At 36.2% G+C, this 19,872-nt stretch overlaps 1 protein-coding gene across 1 annotated transcript in view; it reads left to right on the top strand.

Annotated features, from left to right (window-relative positions):
- Nucleotides 1–19,872, top strand: part of SLC4A10 (solute carrier family 4 member 10) — a 124,738-nt gene that overhangs the window by 72,370 nt on the left and 32,496 nt on the right. The window contains exons 7-14 of the mRNA XM_026077993.1: nucleotides 5,906–5,997; nucleotides 10,533–10,690; nucleotides 12,560–12,647; nucleotides 13,145–13,291; nucleotides 15,318–15,418; nucleotides 16,834–17,008; nucleotides 17,194–17,327; nucleotides 18,656–18,901. Coding sequence (XP_025933778.1) covers nucleotides 5,906–5,997; nucleotides 10,533–10,690; nucleotides 12,560–12,647; nucleotides 13,145–13,291; nucleotides 15,318–15,418; nucleotides 16,834–17,008; nucleotides 17,194–17,327; nucleotides 18,656–18,901 — 1,141 coding nt within the window. The remainder of the gene's footprint in view (nucleotides 1–5,905; nucleotides 5,998–10,532; nucleotides 10,691–12,559; nucleotides 12,648–13,144; nucleotides 13,292–15,317; nucleotides 15,419–16,833; nucleotides 17,009–17,193; nucleotides 17,328–18,655; nucleotides 18,902–19,872) is intronic.

Here is a 19,872-nt window from a genome sequence, read left to right as displayed (position 1 = left end):
ATACAACTGTATCATTCATCTTTGTATTTCTTTATTTTGCTCTGTCTTTGTTGTGTCTGTCTCTAACAGGCTCATCTCATCTCTGTATCTTCCTCATCTCCTATCCTTTGGGTTCTGTAAACTCCCTGAAGGTTCAGAGGTAGTATAAATACCTATTCTTGCTTGGGCTTCAGATCATTTCAAATGTACACCCATGTCTYCATCTCAGTTTCTTGATAGCATGCACCTTCTTGCTATAGTGATTGAAAAATACCTCAGGTCCTTGTCAGCAACTGTGGCACATTTGTGTGGAATGATGTCCTTTTTGGGAAAAAAATGTGATATTGGATGCCATTTCTTTATAAATCCATTTCCTTGCATCACTTTGTAAAATTGCAAATTATAGCATTTTAGTTAAAACTGCATGACTTCATGTGAATTATGTTTGAGATTCAGGCCTAGCATTAGAATAACTGGTAAACTGACTTCCTCTGTATCATCTTTGAAAAGTATCGTTGGAGAGCACCAAATTCTGCTTGCATTTATGCAGGTACAATGGGAGTGACAATGCCCCTCCACTGATTTAAAATCTTATGCAGCAAGAGGCCTAAAAGTACATCTACAACTCAGCCTACAGAGGTGGTATTACTGCTCTGTTATATTGGAACTTCACCATACGCTTAGCAAAAAATTATTGCTTTTTGAGCTTTGCTTTCTGATCTGGACAGCGAGTATATTTAGATTTGGAAAGCTGATAACTAGTTATAGTGGAAAGCATGAAGGTTGTTATAGTTGGCTTGCAAAACAGAAAATTATTTGGGAATGGGAAGAAATATATACATTTTAGAAAAATAATTTCTTGTTTAGTTGCATCTGGTTTGTTTGTATTAACTGTGGTTCATATCTGCATACATTGTTCTTGCCTTTTGTCATGGCATTGTGGAGGCCTCTTGGATTTTGATTAATAAATACAGTAGTCATAGTTAAAGGTCTGCACTTGCAGTCACTTTAGCTTTGAATTTTGGGGAGTAAAAGTATGTTGTATATTACATTTACTTACTGTGATTGTTTTTTTTTATTTGACAGGGCTAATAGTTGAAAATGTTGAGCACTCTGATAATCTATAAATGCAAACATCTCTTAGTGTAACAAATGTGGACCTTACTTTGATGGTTCTGATATTTAAATGGCTTGGCTTTGCATGCAGTAATGTATTTTGCGTGAATTTTTGCTCTTTTCTTCAAAGCTGTGGCAATTTCACATTATCTGAAAAAAACATTCATTTTCTATGCACACCAATTTAAAATACAGTTTTAAAAACTGTTTTGGCATTGGCTTTCTAATACATAGATAAGCCTTAACACCCATTTTACTGTGGATTTATCTGCTAAGTATTAAGTTCCTTTTAATGTAGGCTGGGTACTTCAATGGTACCACATTGTGCATTTGATCAACTGATACTTAAAAAATCTGAATGGCTCTCTGATGACTTCTCAAAGAATGCAGCTCTTCAAATGCTTTATGTAGACGGACTGCAGTATAAATCAAGGCTTTTAAACTTTAGATTTATAAGACTCCAAGTTCTGTATTGCACTCTTAAAAAGTAAAATACTATATTTACCCCCCCACAATGCACAAATAAACATTTTGCTCTAGAGAGCTGAGATGGAGCTAGCAAGGACTGGGCATGGAAGAGCAGAATAAACGATAAGGCTGTTTCTGCTCTTATTCCTGCTTACAGGGAATTGATGGTGTATGCATTCACCATTCTTATCAGCTTAATTCCCCTGTTGCCAGCTCAAAGAATTAATAAATGGTGTGAGGTAGACCCTCACTGAAATCAAGAGACTGGCTTAAAATCAGGAGATACGCATGTCCTTGTTGGATGAAGCTGGGTGTGATGAGTGTTTTTCTCAGATCAGATGTTTAAAGCCTGGCTGGCATTTGACGGTGACAGTGTGAGGGGTTTTGTTTGTTTGTTTGCTTTTTTGTTTTGTTTGTCTTTAGTACTTTGAAGGCTCCCATATTACAAGGATAAAGTTTGGAGAAAATTTGACATTGGTATTTGATGTAGTGATCACTGTTGGAGTTTTGGTGAAAATTTGAGACTAATTCTTTCTTTTTTTTTTTTTTTCCAGTCTCGGTGTAGTGCCAATAACTGTGCCCCTTATTTAGAGGAAAAAAATGTTGCTGAAATTAGAATGGGGTCAAGGATAAAGCACATATATATTTGCCAATATGCATTAACAATCTGAATATTTTTAATGACTTAGGAAAACCAGTGTGGCTTGGTGATGCAGCTGTTTACTGGGCTGCAGTTAACGTATGTTTGGTCCTACCCCTTCAAGAACTACCTGTGTGCTTAACGGTATTCACCTTAAAGAAGTTCCCTTTAAGTCARTGTGAAATTATACACAAAATTAAGTTCATTTATGAATCCGTGTGGCTTCATAGCTCAGGAATTGAGGAAGCCACCAAATATAAAAATAGCAATGTAGGTGCCTTGCAATCCTGCTCCTAGGGAGAGGGCTGCCATGGCACTACATCCACCTGTTTAAAGCGCAAGGTATATTTACCTTTGGTAAACTAAATGTGTATAGGAGCAAAAGTCTTTCCAAAAACCAGTAACCTTTTGCATTACTTTTTTGTTGAAGGGCATCTAGACTCAAAGAGGCCAAGTAACCAGCTTGCCATTTTACTGAGTGTATTGTTACATAAATAAGCATGCACTCCTACAGTGCATGTTAAAATGCTTTTAGGAAACATTTCCCATGACTATCATGTAGATAGGTAATTTCACTTTTCACTACCTTCTCTACTTTTTATCTGTGATTGTTATTCAATCCAGTAATAAAAAAACCTTGTTGTTCCAAGACTCAGAAAGCTGTCTTAAGTTACAGAGCTATTTAAACATCTCTTACTTAATGCCTCAAGGTAAAACTTGTGTTCTTTCAGGTTATTCCAGCATACGGGAAAATCAAAGTTTGAAGTCTTCTGTTGGCACAGAAAAAGAACATGTGCTATTCTTATAAATGTCACTTACCAGTTGTGGCTTTTATTTCCCTTCATGTATATTTTTACTCCCTAAAAGGAAAGTGGACACAACATTAAAAGTTAGCCTTTAGACCATTATTCTAATTGCTTAGAGGCTTTTGACACCTCAGATTACTCTGTTGGAACTTCAGTACTGATAACAGGTGGCCTGTGCTCTGACTCTTTTGTAGGTCCAAAATTTTATTTCTCCTAGCAGATATCCCTGCTCTCATTCTCTTGAATTGCTGGGTCCAGAAGAAAAGTATAACTGTAAATCCAAAATTAGTAACAGAGATAATGGACTACCATCTCTCTTGCTTTCCTGTGGATAACATCTTTATAACATAGTGTGTGCGGTAGCATGAGTAATTATTACAAATGTTTCCCTTTTCATAGAGTCTAGAATATTAAGAAACATCTAAAATGAAGAAATTAAGAATTAAGCAAGTCTAACTTTACTGAGTTTAAGATTTCCTGCAAGTAAGTTAGGGCAGAAATCTTCCCTGAGCATTTTATGACTCTTTTTATAGAACTACATTATTAAAATCACAAAAATAGAACAGAAATCATATTTATGTATTCATTTTAAGAGTTATAATACTGCAGGGTGGCTCTTGTAAAAAGTAATTCGGCTCTTGTAAAAAGTAATTCTAATTCTAAAACACTGCTAAATAAACTTAATTTAGAAAAAAAAAGCATGAAAACATGAAGTAGTGTATGTTAATGCATAGTGTGAAAGTGATGGTGGAAGACCTTGTCACAATTATGGATCTCAGCAGTGTTTTTCTTAAGTTCTAATTAGAACAGACAAATTGAATGGCTGTTTAGAAGCAGCTTGCATATTTAATGGTCAGTGGGTTCCAATTTGCAAAAGTTTTCCCCTGGGACATTTCAGGAATTAATACTCTATTTTATGTGAATTCTTTTAAGTTACATTAATATGTTCTTTTTTGAAATCAAACCATTATTCTTGTCATATAAAATTCTAATCCTGACTTATTTTTGTTGTAGCTACTTGGTTAGATTAATATGCTAGTTATGTCTGTTTTTCTGTCATATTCTCTTTATTTCACTGTAGTGCTGAACAAAATCCCAAATTTCTATTCTTATTTTGATCTTTCTTTTTCCTAAATCAGAGAGAAAGCTGAAATATTTACATTTTTAAGATCGATACATTATCAATTAGTAATAAGATTTATAGTAATAAACTTTGAAGTGTTCTGTTCCAGTACTTCTAACTGAAGTGCAGTCTCTCTAGCTAAGCTACTAGGATGCAGCACAAGAGGCTAAAAACTGTTTTGTGTCATAGGAGATTTGCTTAGTGGAAAATGAAATGTTGATTTTTGTGAAAACCCACCTTTTCCTTGAGCAAGTGCTTCAGCTGGGAATTCATGACCAGACTTAGACAGGGATACTATATTGCTTGACTGTGACAGAAAGCTGGATACTGGAGGGTTTTGGCCATGGTGGAGGTACTCTTGCAAGTCTCCTGTCTTCTTTGGACCAGATTCTGCGAAGTGCTCTGTATTTCCTAATTGTGGCTGAGGATATGCTTGGACTGCAAGTGTGTACCAAAGATGTGAGGGGGCACTCCAGGACTTTCTGAAGTGCCTAGACGGACAATGTGCCTAGCTTGGGACTTTCCAACTGTCTCCATCTTCAAGTATCTTGAAAATATGGTCTTTATTACTTTGCAGTTTAGGTTGATTTTTCACCAGAACTAGTGTTTTTACATTCTAATTTCTCAGTCATATAAGAGACTTTATTTGCCATGGAAACATATGCACACTTGAGACAAGATGCTGACTGTGGGCCAGTTGGACTCTGCAGTTACTCCTGGGTATTTGTTAGGGCAGTAGGAGATAGCTGGCTCATAGATTTAGTACTTCTTCCTGCAGCCTGTTATGGTGTTCAGAGCTGTGAGCTGCTCCTGCCCTGTCTGTGTCAGGGAGAGAGTGAGACTGAAGGTAAACGGGGTCTTTGATGCATGGGGTTTGCGTGCTGCCCTGCTGCCAGCCCCACCACGTCAGCGTGTGCACCGTGGCCTCTAGCCATGCACGGGTGTGATGTTGGCATTAGTAAAAATACTCTTCCTGTGACATTTGCTTGTTACTTAATCCTGTTTTTCTTTCTTTTTCTTTTTTTTTTTTTTTGCCTCTGTTGGCAAAATTTTGTTGGTTGCAAGCCTTATTGTTTGTTTATTTAACACAGACGTATGTTTAAACACTTCTCATCTTGAGATATTTTTGAAACTTCTGCAAAATACTTTCTTTGCTAAATCCTCACTGGATTTTTTTGACAATGTGTTTGCTGAAACATTTGTTTTATCCACGTCAATGTTGCATTAATCAATACTGAGTTTTTGAATCATCTTAATTACCAATACAACTATTTTTTTATAGCAGCCCACTTTTACACTGTGTTTTGTAATTGTTATCACAGTGAGGACGTACTTACACATGTGAGAAATTTATGCAAGTTAGTAATCCTGTTTAATTCAGTGAGGAGTACTCTAGTAAACAGGTATTGCCAAAAATCAGCAGCTCCTCAAATTGCTACAAAAGCTTTGTGAATGCAGGACATCCTCAAAAGTGGTATCTTAAAAATCATAAGCTTTGATTGGCATAGAAAGGTTGTTTTCCAAAATTCAAGAGTATGTTTTACATTTTCTAAATTACATTCTCCAGTTCCTAGCTGCACATTATAAAAGCTCTGTCTTTTGAGAATGTGTTATTCTAAATAAGTCTTTAATTAAAATTGAATGCTTAGATAGGTTTCCTATATGTACAATATGAAATATATATCATTCTTTAATTTTAACAGCTAGTGCACTGAATGTTGGTATATTTATATAAGTTACTGTTAGTATTCTGTAATAATGATATTTTTTTAGCAGGTCAGGTTGTTTCCCCACAGTCTGCTCCAGCCTGTATTGAAAACAAAAATGATGTGAGCAGAGAAAACAGCACTGTTGACTTTAGCAAGGTAAGTGTTCGCTGACTGCAAAGAGAGCTTCCTGACTATAAAATAGATCTTTTAAATTAAATAAAATCAATCTGTGTGAATCAGGAAAAGCTGGGGAATGACAATTCTGCTTCAGTATTAATTTTCATGTGTATTGCAGCACAGAATTTCTACACAACACAAAATAATTTTTCATTTTCCCAATAAATTACTAGTAACAAGAAATCACAGTTCAGGAACTTAGATGTACATTTCATTGCATAACAGTGTAATAGGTATATAATTGTAGGGGGAGCTTTTACAAATGAACAGAAAATTATCAAAATAGGAAAGTAATTTAGACTTCTTATAATTCAGATTTACCTCTCAGACTTATACTTTTTGTAGAAGTGCATGCATGAATGCAAACTGTGCTTTTTATAACCTGATCTCGTGGATTCCAGATGTCTCAAACAGAATGTGTTTCTGTAAACCTATAACTTAATTCTTCTGGCAAGCCAAGTTATTTCAGTACACTTCACAAAAGATGTTAGCTGTTCAGTAGTGGAGATTGCAATGACAGTTCAGTGTTAGATAGCAAAGAAAAGCAAACAGCTTCTCAGTCTTAATGTAAAGGAAAATCCTAATTTAAGGAGTCTGTATGTACCTAAAACAAACTGTCACATTAGATACAGATGACAGACCTGACAGGAATAGATGACGTCAACTGACACTTCAATACAACAAAGGTTGAGTAAGTGAAGAAAGGTGATTTAAACCACAATTCTGAAGAACAGTTCTTTGAGTCTGTTGAATCTTAATGTTAGTCAGTGTAACTGAGCTAAAAGTAGAGTTATGTGATTGCTCCATCTGGTGCCGGCCTCATTTCCTAGCAGCAGTAGCAGCAGTTGAATTCTTGAGTGAGCGTGCTAGAACTAGGAACAGTATATGGCTGAAATAAAGATGGGGAAAAGATCTTTTTGTCAGAGGTGGGGAGGAGAAAGAAGGAAGGCTGGGGACATACTGTGGACCACATTTGTACAGAGATAACAAAGAGATCTATGAACAGTGACGTGTTAAAAATTTCATGCTAATCCTTTAAAAGTATTCTAAATGAAGAATATAATGCTTTTGAAAGGTGAGTATATTTGTTTACTGATATTTATATTAAAAGTGTTAACTAAAACTAATTTTTTGGCAAGTGTTCTAATATTAAGGTGTAACATTTTTCTAAAGATTATCAAATATAAATAAAGCTGTCTGTTCAAAGTTAAGCTATGTGGAGATGAAGCTTTTCACAACCCAAAGGGAATAAAATGATTTTCAGTAGTGCTTTTCTTGCGTGTTTCCACAATTGATTTGAGTCATGCAGGATCTCAAATTCTGAGTCCATTTTCTAGCAGCACAGTTTTTGCATTAAACAAGAGTGGAGGCTGCACCATTTGATCCTTCCCTCACTAGTTCTCTAGCACTGTGGTTCTGCGGATCAAAAGAGCTCCTTCTGTTTTAACTGGCATGGGAGGAGATCAGCATGTCATCTTTTGGCTATCCTTCAGTGCCTCAGCAGTGTTAGATACCAACTCGAATTTCAGGAATATGAAAGAAACAACTTCTGTTTGCAGGAATGAAGTAAGAATAAGGAATTCTAATCAAARTACCTTTTCTGACTGTCTTTAAATAGATTCATTTATCCTCTTGAAGTTGCACGTGTAAAGTACAATTTCCCCTTGAAATGTGCTATTGCAGTAACTCCCAACGGTTCTAATTGGAATTATATGCACAGATTGAGAGGAAAGTAGAGCAGTGCACTAATTTTCTCTTGAGTATTGTGATTTCTTGCTCTAATTTTGTTCCACATATTAATTTCATTTATCTTTTACAAAAAAGCACCTTTGACTACCTCTCTTATTCTCTCCTTGCTAATCTATTTCCCTTGGGCTACTTCTAATATTCCAAATTTTGGAGTTGATTCAAAAAGCTGACTTAATCTGAGTACAGCACTGAGACTGTGTTGATTGTATTGGTATCTATTTATGAATAATGTGAGACTCGGCACTAAAAGCTGTGTCTTGAATGTTACTTCAGTAGCATAAAGGAGACATATTTTCTCATGTTTGTACTTGTAAATGTGTCACTCTTCTTCCTCTGGGGACACCACTAGGACTTTATATTCCCAGGACAATATAGAGGTGGTTTAAATGGTCTGTCACAGCACCACTTTATCCTGTGCCTGAGTGGGATGGGGACGACAGTTTAAGATTTGTGTCTAGCTGGTCCCTGCTTCTTATACTAGAGGCTGAAGTGATTCCCAGCTGTCCCAAAATATGAAATACATACAGAGACTGCACCTGTGTCCCTTCTCATGGCAACACCCCTGTGCCTTGCATGGTGCAGTATTTCTGAATCCAAGTTCACTCCCATACCGATAGTGTTTTACTCTTTCCAAATTTCATGTGAAATAATTAACTTGTCTGTGATTACTGGATGGCTCTTCTTATAAATAAATTAGATTAATACATACTTTCCCAAGAAGTGCTGTTGAGTAGTTTCTGTTTGTATTCAATGTCAATTTATATTTCAGTTCTAGGGGAGGGCTCCCCCCCCCCAGCCCCCCCACATATGCTTTTCAGTCTTCGTGGTGCCCTGGAGAGGAATGGACTCAACATTGGTGGTTTGCTTTTATATCTAATTTGAGCCCGCTGGAACTCTTTAAGTGCCAGGTCCTGGATGTGGCTCAGATTATGGTGCAGATTAAAGTGCAAATTAGGGCTAATTGAAGAGTCCTTGTGTGGATGGGTGTGTGGTGGATAGGTTAGCTGAAGCATTTGAAGGATATAGCTTCTCCCTTGGCCCCAAACTCACTCCAGTGCCACCTTTGCATCCTGCTTATCTGCTTTCATTAGGTAGCAAGAGCAAAACATGGGGTTTGGGCCCAAGTTTGGTGCTTCTTTGACATCTACTTTGCTTTGAATTATGGCTCTGTTCACAACCTACAAGACCTTGGAATCTCAAGCTATACGGGAAACACCTCTGGGAATACTTTTCAGTGGACAGGAGACTGATGATTTCTTTCAGATGTGAATCTTGGCTCTGTGATCTGTATATTAGTGGAACCTTAGGGTGACAACTGTAGCACATGGTACATGAGACATCATGTTATTAAATCTTAAATAGATATTAAATCATTCACAAGGCAAAAACACTGTAGAATGCACATTTCAGTTGCTATGTGCCTGAAAGATTGCTTTTTTTCTTCTAGACTGTAATTGATCCAATACTCTAAAATTAGGTGCAAAGTAAATCTGTCTGTAAACCTGGGTTTTGTATTTAACCCTGGAGAGCTGTTTTGTGATTTGGGTGAGGAAGAGAAGAATTTACCTCACAGATATGTTTATTTGAAAAAGTACCTGGAGTACAGCTTTCCAGGTTGATTCGATGATTGTGTAACTTAGTGAAGTATTGGTCGTAGTTCTAGAGATTGGATTAAGATAACATTAGACATCTCCTTGTGATCTCAGAGCAATAAGATTTCATTACACAGGCAACTGTGTTATATCTGAATTCTGATTTAGTGCCAGAGCCATTTGCAAGAAAACAATTTTCTAAATATTACCAAAAACTATGCAAACTAGTACTGACAGATGGCTGTAAAATAGACATTAAAATGGTCCACTTTAACAGTTTATATTGGATTTGGTTGCTGTTGTTGTGTTTAGATTAATAAAAGGAAAGCAAATGACAAAAATCATGCATTTTGAAATGTAGACAATACTGGTGCATAACGAAATCAAACCTACATTATATACTCTATTACTCCATGTCAATCTTTATTATAGAGTAAACTCTAGACTGATACTGAGGAAATAATACAAATAAACACATTATTGCTAGGCAAATAGCTAGAGTATATATAGCAAGGCTATGGTGAAGCTATTTCTCTGTCTGTCTCCCCCCCCCCACGCCTGTCAACACCACTGCCTTATAGCTTCAGTTTTTATTCTGCTTTGCTCTTTCAAATTATGCTTGAGACAGTTACGGTCATAGTTTATATTCTGTTATTTTCAGTAGAAGGGAAAGTACCTTCCACCAAATCTGACAACTAAAATACTTCTGACTTTGGGTAGTAGAAGGAAAATTATGGGTAGTGGGGGCTGTTCTTCTCATTATAATATGGCATCTATGAACAATGAATTTGTGTTTTCCACAGTTGTTAATTATGGAAAAAGGAGCAATCTTGACTTCTTATACTGTTGTGAATTAATGTTAGAAAAAAGCATTAATAGGAGGTGCATTATATTATGTTCCTAACAAATTTTTGATTGTGGTTTGCCATCTTTATGAATTAATTCTGCAGTACTTTAACTATATTTCTAAAGCACAATTAACCAAATGCTGAAAGACTGGTTGTTATATTGTTGAGAAGCACTTAAAAAATATTCAACAGACCAGAATAGTAGGAACTGTATGACTAAAGTAACTAAGAGCGCAATCAATAACCAGAAAGATAATTTCTGCAAACTAAATAGACTTTTTTTTCTGCCAGCTAGCTTTTAGGGTAATTTAATGTACTTTTCCAGGTTGATCTACACTTCATGAAAAAGATACCACCTGGAGCTGAAGCATCAAACATTTTAGTTGGCGAACTGGAGTTCTTGGACCGTGCGGTTGTTGCGTTTGTGAGGTTGTCTCCTGCAGTGCTGCTCACAGGCCTAGCTGAAGTTCCAATTCCAACAAGGTACTGCTAGATTTACTTCTGTTCGTGTTCTTCTAAACTGTGTCCCTTGTGGAGACAGGGTGATGTGGCCTTCAACTTTGTCATTTGTTGAGTTGTGAATTTGCTTCTTTCTTTATGGGAGGGACATCTCTCCACTCAGCCTTTCAGTGATCTATGGGTGTATTCAGGAGCAAGCCATCTGTGTGTGAAGGTAATCATTCTTCATGGAAGTAAAAGTGATAGCCTGCCGCTTCTATAAGTTACAACACAGAATTTATCTTATGCACATTGTTAATACTTAAGATGAAATACTGGGAGGCTGAAGTAACAGTCAGAAAAGAGGCAGAATATTTCACCTGGGTGGAACTGAAAGTACTTTTGTGATACTGCATAATTATGTCTGGAAGGAAAAAATGATGAAGGAAGTAAGTAAAAGGAAAAAGCAAGCTGTGACTTGATTGATTAAGGATTGAATAGATGAAGAACAAGTTGTAAATATCACATTACTGTAAAACTTTTTTGTGAGATACTTGAGCAGAAGTGAATGTGACTTTTGATCCTAAATTTTTGTTTGTTGAAACTTTAGTGAAATATTTTGGTTTTGAGAGGAGTTTATCAGGAGTGGGGTTTTATGTCCAAAATAGACTTTGTAGCCAAATAGAAAGATTCTTTTCAGAATAACAATATGCCAGTGATAACAGCATTCAAGTAGATCTGCAGATATATTGTTTCCTRCTGGCGTTAATTTGGATCAAAACTCCAACCTGATTCTCCTGTATCTGAGTTCAATGACTTAACTATTGTGCAGTCTCTCTCACTTTTTTTTTATGTGTGCATATTTTTGCCCACATATTCTGTTTCTCTTTCCCCTTCCATCTTTCAGCTTTTATAATTGTAGAATTCCAGAAGACAGTACTGTAGTCCAGTTTTTATTAAACTCAGCTAAGAAATGAAATACTGAAATTCAAATTCTTGCATCTAAACATATAAACAGTTTAAAGTCTGCTTTAAGTTTAAGTTTAATATCACTTTTTTTCTTCTCCAATTCATGTGTGCATGCGCGCATGTGTTAAAGGGAGTGACATTAAGAGACTGAATTGGCTTTGAAAACAAATTCTGAAGTCTTTCCCCATAACCTCCCCCAGCCTCCCAGAAAACCTCTTGCCAAAGTGAAAACAACCCAGATTTCTTGATTTTTGGCAAGAACAAAATTAAAGAAAATTAAATTAAAGAATAAAAATTAAGGATGATTAAAATTTTCTGCAGAAATATTTATTTTTGGAATAATTTAATAATAAATGTTAATTAGGCAAATCAATTATTTTTCATATTTTGGCAAGATAGAGATTTTGTACTGAGCAAGATTGACTCTTTAGCAAGATTCAGGTGAACCTATCCTGTGCATTTTTTAGAACGTTACTAGCCCCAAGCCTAGACTAGAGGCTATCAAGATTCTTTTTAATGGAAGTGAAAGGAAAGTGAATGATTTTTATTCAGGGGTAATTTCACTTCCCTAATATTGCAACAGTACTAACTGTATATGTGAAATATTTGGTTCTATTAACTTAAAAGAATTAACATTTTCTATACATAGACTATAGCTGCATATATTTATTATGTAAGATAAGGTTTATTATGTAAGGAGGTTTTGATAGTCTCAGTCAAGTCTGACTGTGAAGCTTATGGTATATTTTCGGAAGTTATTTTCACATTTTTTGTAACCACAGCTTCATGTTTAAATTCATGTGTGACGATCTTGAATGAGATTATATAGAATATTTGTCTTATAGGTTCTTCTAGTCCAACTTTTAAATAAGTTTTTCTGCACCATGCATAGTTACTTTCAACCATCTATTCTTCACGATATTTTTATTTGACGTTTACTTACAGATTTTTGTTTATTCTTCTTGGACCATTGGGAAAAGGGCAACAGTACCATGAGATTGGAAGATCAATTGCAACGCTAATGACAGATGAGGTATTTCTCTATTTGTGACTTGTTTCTAGTCATTTTGTACTGACTGAAGAGGTGTAAGAGGAAGTCTTCAGTATAGAATCCTCCAATTGAAATGTAGCTAATCTTTCTGAAGGAACCTTACAGAAGGGTCGGATTCATTGCATGATCTTGTAACTGCTGAGATAATGCTGCTGCAAGGAGATACAAAATGAGAAATATGATTCACATGCAAGGAGCAGATACCTTCACTGGGAAGTTTCCATTTTATACAATTACGTTCCAGTGGAATTAATTTCATTTTAAACTGTAGAATATTTAGAACTTTTGACACCCCTAGGTGTGTTTTTGCATGGCAGGTGCTTTACCAGAAACTCTAGTCAGTTGAAGCTGAGATTGTTTCTTTGGTTTTTGCAAGTGGGAAATACATAAACTGCATTCCATATAAGAGAAAAAAGGGTATTCCTCTCCCCATCTCTTTTTCCATCCSACATACATACACTTCTCTTCTTTAATTGCAGGTATTCCATGATGTTGCTTATAAAGCAAAAGACCGAAATGACTTGGTTTCTGGAATTGATGAGTTTCTCGACCAGGTTACAGTTCTCCCTCCTGGAGAATGGGACCCAACAATTCGAATAGAACCGCCAAAAAATGTTCCCTCTCAGGTATGTACATTGTAAAATTCAGGTACTTCTAAAGGTTTTTGATTAATTTTTCCTGCATAAAATTAAATTATATTATTTAGCATTAATTATAGAGTGATAACAGTCCATTGTAGTTCAATAGTAGGTCTCTCTTGAATAAAGACCGATAGTTGTATCTGAAGGTCTTAGGTTCAGGGGTAAAAAGTCATAAGCATCTTTGATTACTTTGTAAAACAGCTGTTGTTTGCTTTTCTTCTAAGGTTATTGCTACATCTTAGTTTTCTGAAATTAAAAAAAAAAAACAAAAACCAAACTCTCCAATGCACATGAGTGCTTACCCTCCTACAGGTGCACAATTTTCATCAGAAGATCATTCAAAAAAGCACAGAAGATTACAAAATAAAGGAATCCCTTCTTTCTTGATGGCTTTTTTTATAGTATTACATGATTGTTTCTAAGTATTTAGCATGGGTTATCACCGGTCTCTGACTATTCACTCAGCTCTTCAATCATTATCTATTCTTCTGTTCTTTGATTATGATTGTAGTGCATTTTGAATTTCCTCTGCATTTTGGTTAGAAAATACCCCAAAAACATGAGATTTGGTTTTTTTAGTTCTGTTTGATAGATGATCCTGCTTATGCTAGCTTGCTAGTGAAGTCAAAATGCAATGCCCACTTAAGAGCAAAAATTGATCAAAACAGCCTGGCTTGCTGCTCTTTTGAAATATTTTCTGATACAGGATTTTCTTTCATCAGTTCTTTAAATGTCTTAGAACAAAGCTCCTTCTACTCTTTCCCTGTTACAGAGCTCCTCTACTGCTTAGGAAAAAATTGTGTTGGTGAAGCTTTCAATAGAATGTAAATATGTAGTCTTTCAATTCTCAAATCCTGGATCCAGTCTATTAAATCTTGGCATGTAAATATACTCTGGCATGTAAATGTACATTACATGAGCTTGGAAGGTTGGGAAAATGAAAGAGACTCTGAGAGGTGCCATGTATGAGGTTTAGTGTGTCCGTCTACAGAGAGGTGAAGATATCTGTGTGTATAAAAGGGATATATTAATTATTTATATGTGTATATGTATCTAAATTTGTCTATTATAAATGTAATTTTATATATAATACAAATATATACATACATGTTATAAATTATGAATTTATTATATATTTATTTGCATTGAAGGTATAAAATCATCAGAAACTTAAACTTGAATAACATGTGAAAATACATCCTCAGGAACTACTAGTCACAGAGCTTCAGTAATATGGAGCTCAGCACCTGTATGGGTAGATAAATACGTGATTATCCTGCAATGATTGCATCTGTATTAGTGCATTAGTTCACATCAGGAGTGTGCGTTTGAAGCAGATTTTCTAATCCTGCAGTGTATGAGTTGCTATGGATGAAATTGAACTGGAAGATGTGCTCCAGGAGAGCTCCTGATGGCTTTGAGCCGAGGTGGTGTTCAGTCCACAGGACTAGACTACAGCTAGTCAGAAGCTGAAGCAATAAACAAACCTGGGATGTGTGTAGGTCAGACATCAGGGCCTCTGTACCAGCTGTTTCACCCCACTGGTCTACTCCTACTGGACTGACCTACTTCCCAGTGTGAACAGAGCCATCGGGGTGCATGCTGTGGTGGCCATGGTGCTGTCAGTACTCCATCTAATGAGCTTCAAGTAGCTTGTGTAGGTCAAACCATTTTCACTTCTTACGGCAATGTATATCAAACTTCAGACACACTGCAAGTCACTGAGAAACAGTTAAATGCCATTCCCTTTTCTGTTTCATTTGAGTGGTTTTTCCTTGATCTTTTCACCTCTTTCTTTTTGAAGACAGTAAAGCTACGTTCAAATAGCAGTCCTGGCAACAAAAAGAAAATGTGGAGCTATAATTCTGTTAATGCATTTTTCACTCATTCAATGAATGAGAAGTAGAAGGATACTGCACAAAAGGAAGAATAATTGTCATTTGCCCATTTCCTCTGCTAATACTGTGTTTTGTTGTTAAGGTCTGTGAACAGTATCTTTTCCTTCTGTTAGGAGAAGCGTAAGATCCCAGGAGTGCCAAATGGGACTGCAGCTCATGGGGACCCAGAACAACCCGGTGGACACTCTGGACCAGAATTGCAACGCACTGGAAAGTTAGTGAAAACTTGTTTTATGTACAAAATCTTAAGTGTTTTAAGTGGTGTGCTTTCAAAGGAATTATAATGGTATGGTTGTCTCTCAAATGGTATATGGTATATGACTGGTATATGGTTTCTTTCAGGTATTATTCCTGATTTGTATACCATGTGTTTGAAAAAGATGATACTCACTAATTTACTGAGGAGGAGAGAGGGGAAAAAGATTTGTGTTTTTACATTGTATTTACTGCAAGCTCCTTTATCTATTGTTTTTAAAGGTCAGACCTCTGGTAAACTTGATTCATGTCTCTTGTTTCTGTACAGCATGGAAGAAAAGTTGTGAATAGTCTTCTCCCATATACTATAAAAACTTACAACTATTTTGTTGTTGAAACTTCTGGGTTATGAAGCTCTGGCATTTCTTTTTTGCCTCATTAAGCCACAATATGTCCTGGAACATAAGGCTACTGTTAAGAGTGGCTACAATACACACACATCTGAAAGAAGAATTTGGCCCAAGGAATACATATGCTCTCTCTTCTAATACAGTGTGTTGTAAACACGTCAGCTGCCAGTGGTCACCTTAGTGCAGTATCATCATGTTGATAGCTGTGTGCTAGATATTTCCTTTACTTTGCTGCCTCTTGATATTTAAATATCATTCCTACCTGCATAAGGCGAAAGATTCGACTGCAGTGTTGGTGCATACAGAACAGCAGAGGGGGGTGATGGCCAGTATGGCTTTAAGCCATTCTTTATCCTCACTAATGAACCTGATATTGTCAACTTGAAGGATCATTCTGATATGTAGGAGGTGGTGGCACTTGGTCTTTTTTGTACCCCAATGACATCTGATACCTTGGGTACCTGAGGGAAAAAAAGCATTGTGGGATATTTATTTTAACTTTATGGTGTACTGTAAGAACTGTCTATTCCTAATATTTGCTTCTATTTAGGTAGTATATGTGACAAAAGATGACAGTTCTTGTCCTGGAAAAATTATGGCCTACATTTAATTCTATCATCTAATGTATTTAGGAAACGGTTCTCAAGTAAAGAACATGAAGCACTCTATCTGTAGAAAATTTATGTGGGCAAACAGGCACTGCAATAGCTGTCTGATTGAACATATGCAAAGAATTATTTCAAGCAGAAGTGTAGGCACACAAATGGTAAGGGTTTTGTACATGGGAGCTAACAACTACCCAGAAGTTGTTGAAGATTTTATAAAAGAAACAAGGAAATTAATTTCTTCTAAAAACACAATTTACTGATTACAGTTATCGAGACAGGATTCCCAGAAACTTTCTTCTAGGGAAGGGTGATTGTYATTTGATCAAAGAAGAGTTGGTACTCCTCCTTTAAAGAGATACTATGGAGGAAAGTTCAGTCAGCTTTTTTTCATGAATATAATCTCTTTTATTTTTTAGATTTTTTGGAGGATTGATTTTAGATATAAAAAGAAAAGCTCCCTTCTTCTGGAGTGACTTCAGGGATGCTCTCAGTCTACAGTGTCTGGCATCGTTTTTGTTTCTCTACTGTGCTTGCATGTCTCCTGTCATCACATTTGGTGGTCTGCTGGGAGAAGCTACTGAAGGTCGTATAGTATGTGTTAAATCTGAACTCTTTAAACAAACTTACTTTCCTACATTTGTGGTTAGTATTTTCTTGCTGTTGCATGAGTCACCTTTGAATTTTGGTGTTTAAATGTTTAGAAGGCTACAAACTAAGATACTGGACAAGGGGCCTGTTTGAAAATTTATGGAAACTTCTCTTTSTATCATATTCAGAGTGCAATAGAATCACTGTTTGGAGCATCCATGACTGGAATTGCCTACTCTCTCTTTGGTGGACAGCCTCTCACTATACTAGGCAGCACAGGACCAGTTTTGGTGTTTGAGAAGATCTTATTCAAATTTTGCAAGTAAGTGAAATATCTGTATTTAAAATTTCAGACATATTTTTCAGTGTGATGGCTAAGTGTATATGACTAAGTGTATATGACTAAATGACATTTATAGATTCCTTAGTAGCACGATGAAGATTTCTCATTGATTTGTTTGCACACTATTCATGGATGAGATCATGATACACATTTTAGCTAAGGTGTTCTTAAGTAAAATTAGAAACAATTGATCCCAAAGTACCAACAGCTGTGGAATAAGATCAGAAGTTTGTTTTGGGGTGCACTGCTTAAACTTTCAGAATCTGAAAATTATGCAGTGACTGAGACAAGTGTAATGTAGAAGTGTTTGGCTGTGTTTTTTTGTTCTTTTTTTTAAAGCTGTTTTGAAAGGAATGCAAACTTCAAAATATTTTTGTATTGTGTTGTTTCCTCCTTTAAAATGATACGTTTAAATCCATGGTTTCTCTCATCTCTAACTCAGGCAATGGGTTTTATCTTCTCACTCATGAAGTAAGCATAGTGGTGGTGGCGCCATCTTTCAGCAGTCACTGAGCTCCTCCACCCTCAAAAGAGAAGGGATGAAGCGCCATGCCAGAACAGCATATCCCCACATTTATGCTAACATGCTATACATAACATACCACAACGCTGTTAAAAACTGTGCCTGCATCTTGGCAACCGCAATGCTTTTCCAAGATCCTCCCTGCTTTTCAGCCTTATTGCTGTGACCAGGACTACTGCAGGAGGAGAAATGCTGTTAGAGCAACATCTCCTGAACAGTGCAGAGTAGGAAGGCCTGTTCAGCTTCCCAAGAGCTCTTTATTATCACCTTCTTATACACCTTTCAACTCTGGTGATAATGTCATCCAAAGTATTTGGAGCTCCATTATCATATGTAATAAGCACACGGGATTTTGTTGAGAGGGGAACATCTATCAAAGAAACAGGAATGAAAAGACATTTTCCCTAACCTGGCATTTGCTGATTTTTATTTTAGCTAGTTATGCAGCCTAAAAAGAAATTGGCAGGTGTTGGCTGTTCACAAGGCAGTCGTATGGGATAAAGGGGCAGGTGGACCTTTTGCACATGATGCTTATGGCCACTCTCAAAGCTGCTTGCTCACTTTAGTGGAGATAGAGCTCTTTGTCTCCCTTTACTTGGGAAGACAGATTAAGTCAGGAGCTGACTTGATGGTATCTTCAGTTCATGATAACAAAACAATTTCTGATTCAGACTGTCCCTAGAATCGCATGTCCTAGACAAAGGAAATTTTGGAGTTGCCTCATCTACATCCAGGAAACTGACTTGACAGAAGATAAACAGTGTTTACTTTTGTTTTTCTTTAGAGAGTATGGGTTGTCATACCTTTCTCTGAGAGCTAGCATCGGGCTGTGGACTGCAATCCTGTGCATCATCCTTGTTGCGACTGATGCAAGCTCCCTAGTCTGTTATATTACCCGGTTTACTGAAGAAGCTTTTGCTTCTCTTATCTGCATCATTTTCATTTATGAGGCCTTAGAGAAGCTATTTCATCTCAGTGAGACATATCCAATCAACATGCATAATGATTTGGATCTGCTGACTCAATACTCGTAAGTAAGATTTCTTCTGTTAACACTGGGGGTTTTTCATAGTTTGTTTTCCCTGTGAGGAGCACAACCAGTGCACAGCAGGAAAAATTCATGGTAGTTGTGAACTTTCATGTGGAAGTACTTAGTTTGTCTATAATGCAGAGTTGAAATGTAGAGATTTTTAGTTTGATTTTTTTCTGTGCTATTGAGTTGGGCATGATTCTGGCATATAACTGTAGTTAGTGGCAGTATGCTTACAGACTGGAATCTTAAGTAAAAAATATCTTGACTTGGAGTTTTAGAAAGCTTACACATGAAACTTGGGAGTCGTAGAATAAAAAGTAAGTGAGACTTCAGCTTTAGTTTTTTATTCACATTTTTATCTAACCATGTGCAACTCAATGATCTCTTACTGTAACTTATATTGATGCTTTATAATATTTTTGGTCATGCAACATTTTTATATCATATTTATCTGCTAATTTTTTTTAAATTGAAATGTTAACCTTCCTAAAAAGGGTATAATTCCATGTACCTCCTTTATTTTATTCTCTATGACAGTAAAGGTTCAAGCTCCAAGAACTGAAATGGATTTGGAATTATTTGGTGCTTCTCAGCAAAGATTGATTTTGTCAAAATCAATTTTTTCTTAATAAGATTTTTTTATATGACTCCATTTAAGCAATTTTGCTTTATTGTTGAGTTTTGACAAGGAGAATTTGGATAAGGAGTTTTCTAACTGGGGAATAAAAAAGTGAAATACTTTAATCAGGATAGCTTTATTTAGAAGTAAAAAACCCAGACTTCTTTCTGTGATATGAGAACAAAAATATCCTTCTAGTAAAGGACAAGATCCTGGTGTGGCCTGAGGCCAATTAAGCCTGGTCATCTAAGCAACTAAAATGTTGTTAAAAAGCATTTTCAGACATGATCTTCCTCCAGAAATGTGTTTATTATTTCACTGAACCCAGGTGAACCCTCTGCATGAGCCA

Source organism: Apteryx rowi, unplaced genomic scaffold (assembly GCF_003343035.1).
Source record: "Apteryx rowi isolate R43461 unplaced genomic scaffold, aptRow1 scaffold_47, whole genome shotgun sequence".
NCBI classification, from domain to species: Eukaryota; Metazoa; Chordata; class Aves; order Apterygiformes; family Apterygidae; genus Apteryx; species Apteryx rowi.
This window is presented reverse-complemented; position numbering and strand designations above follow the sequence as displayed.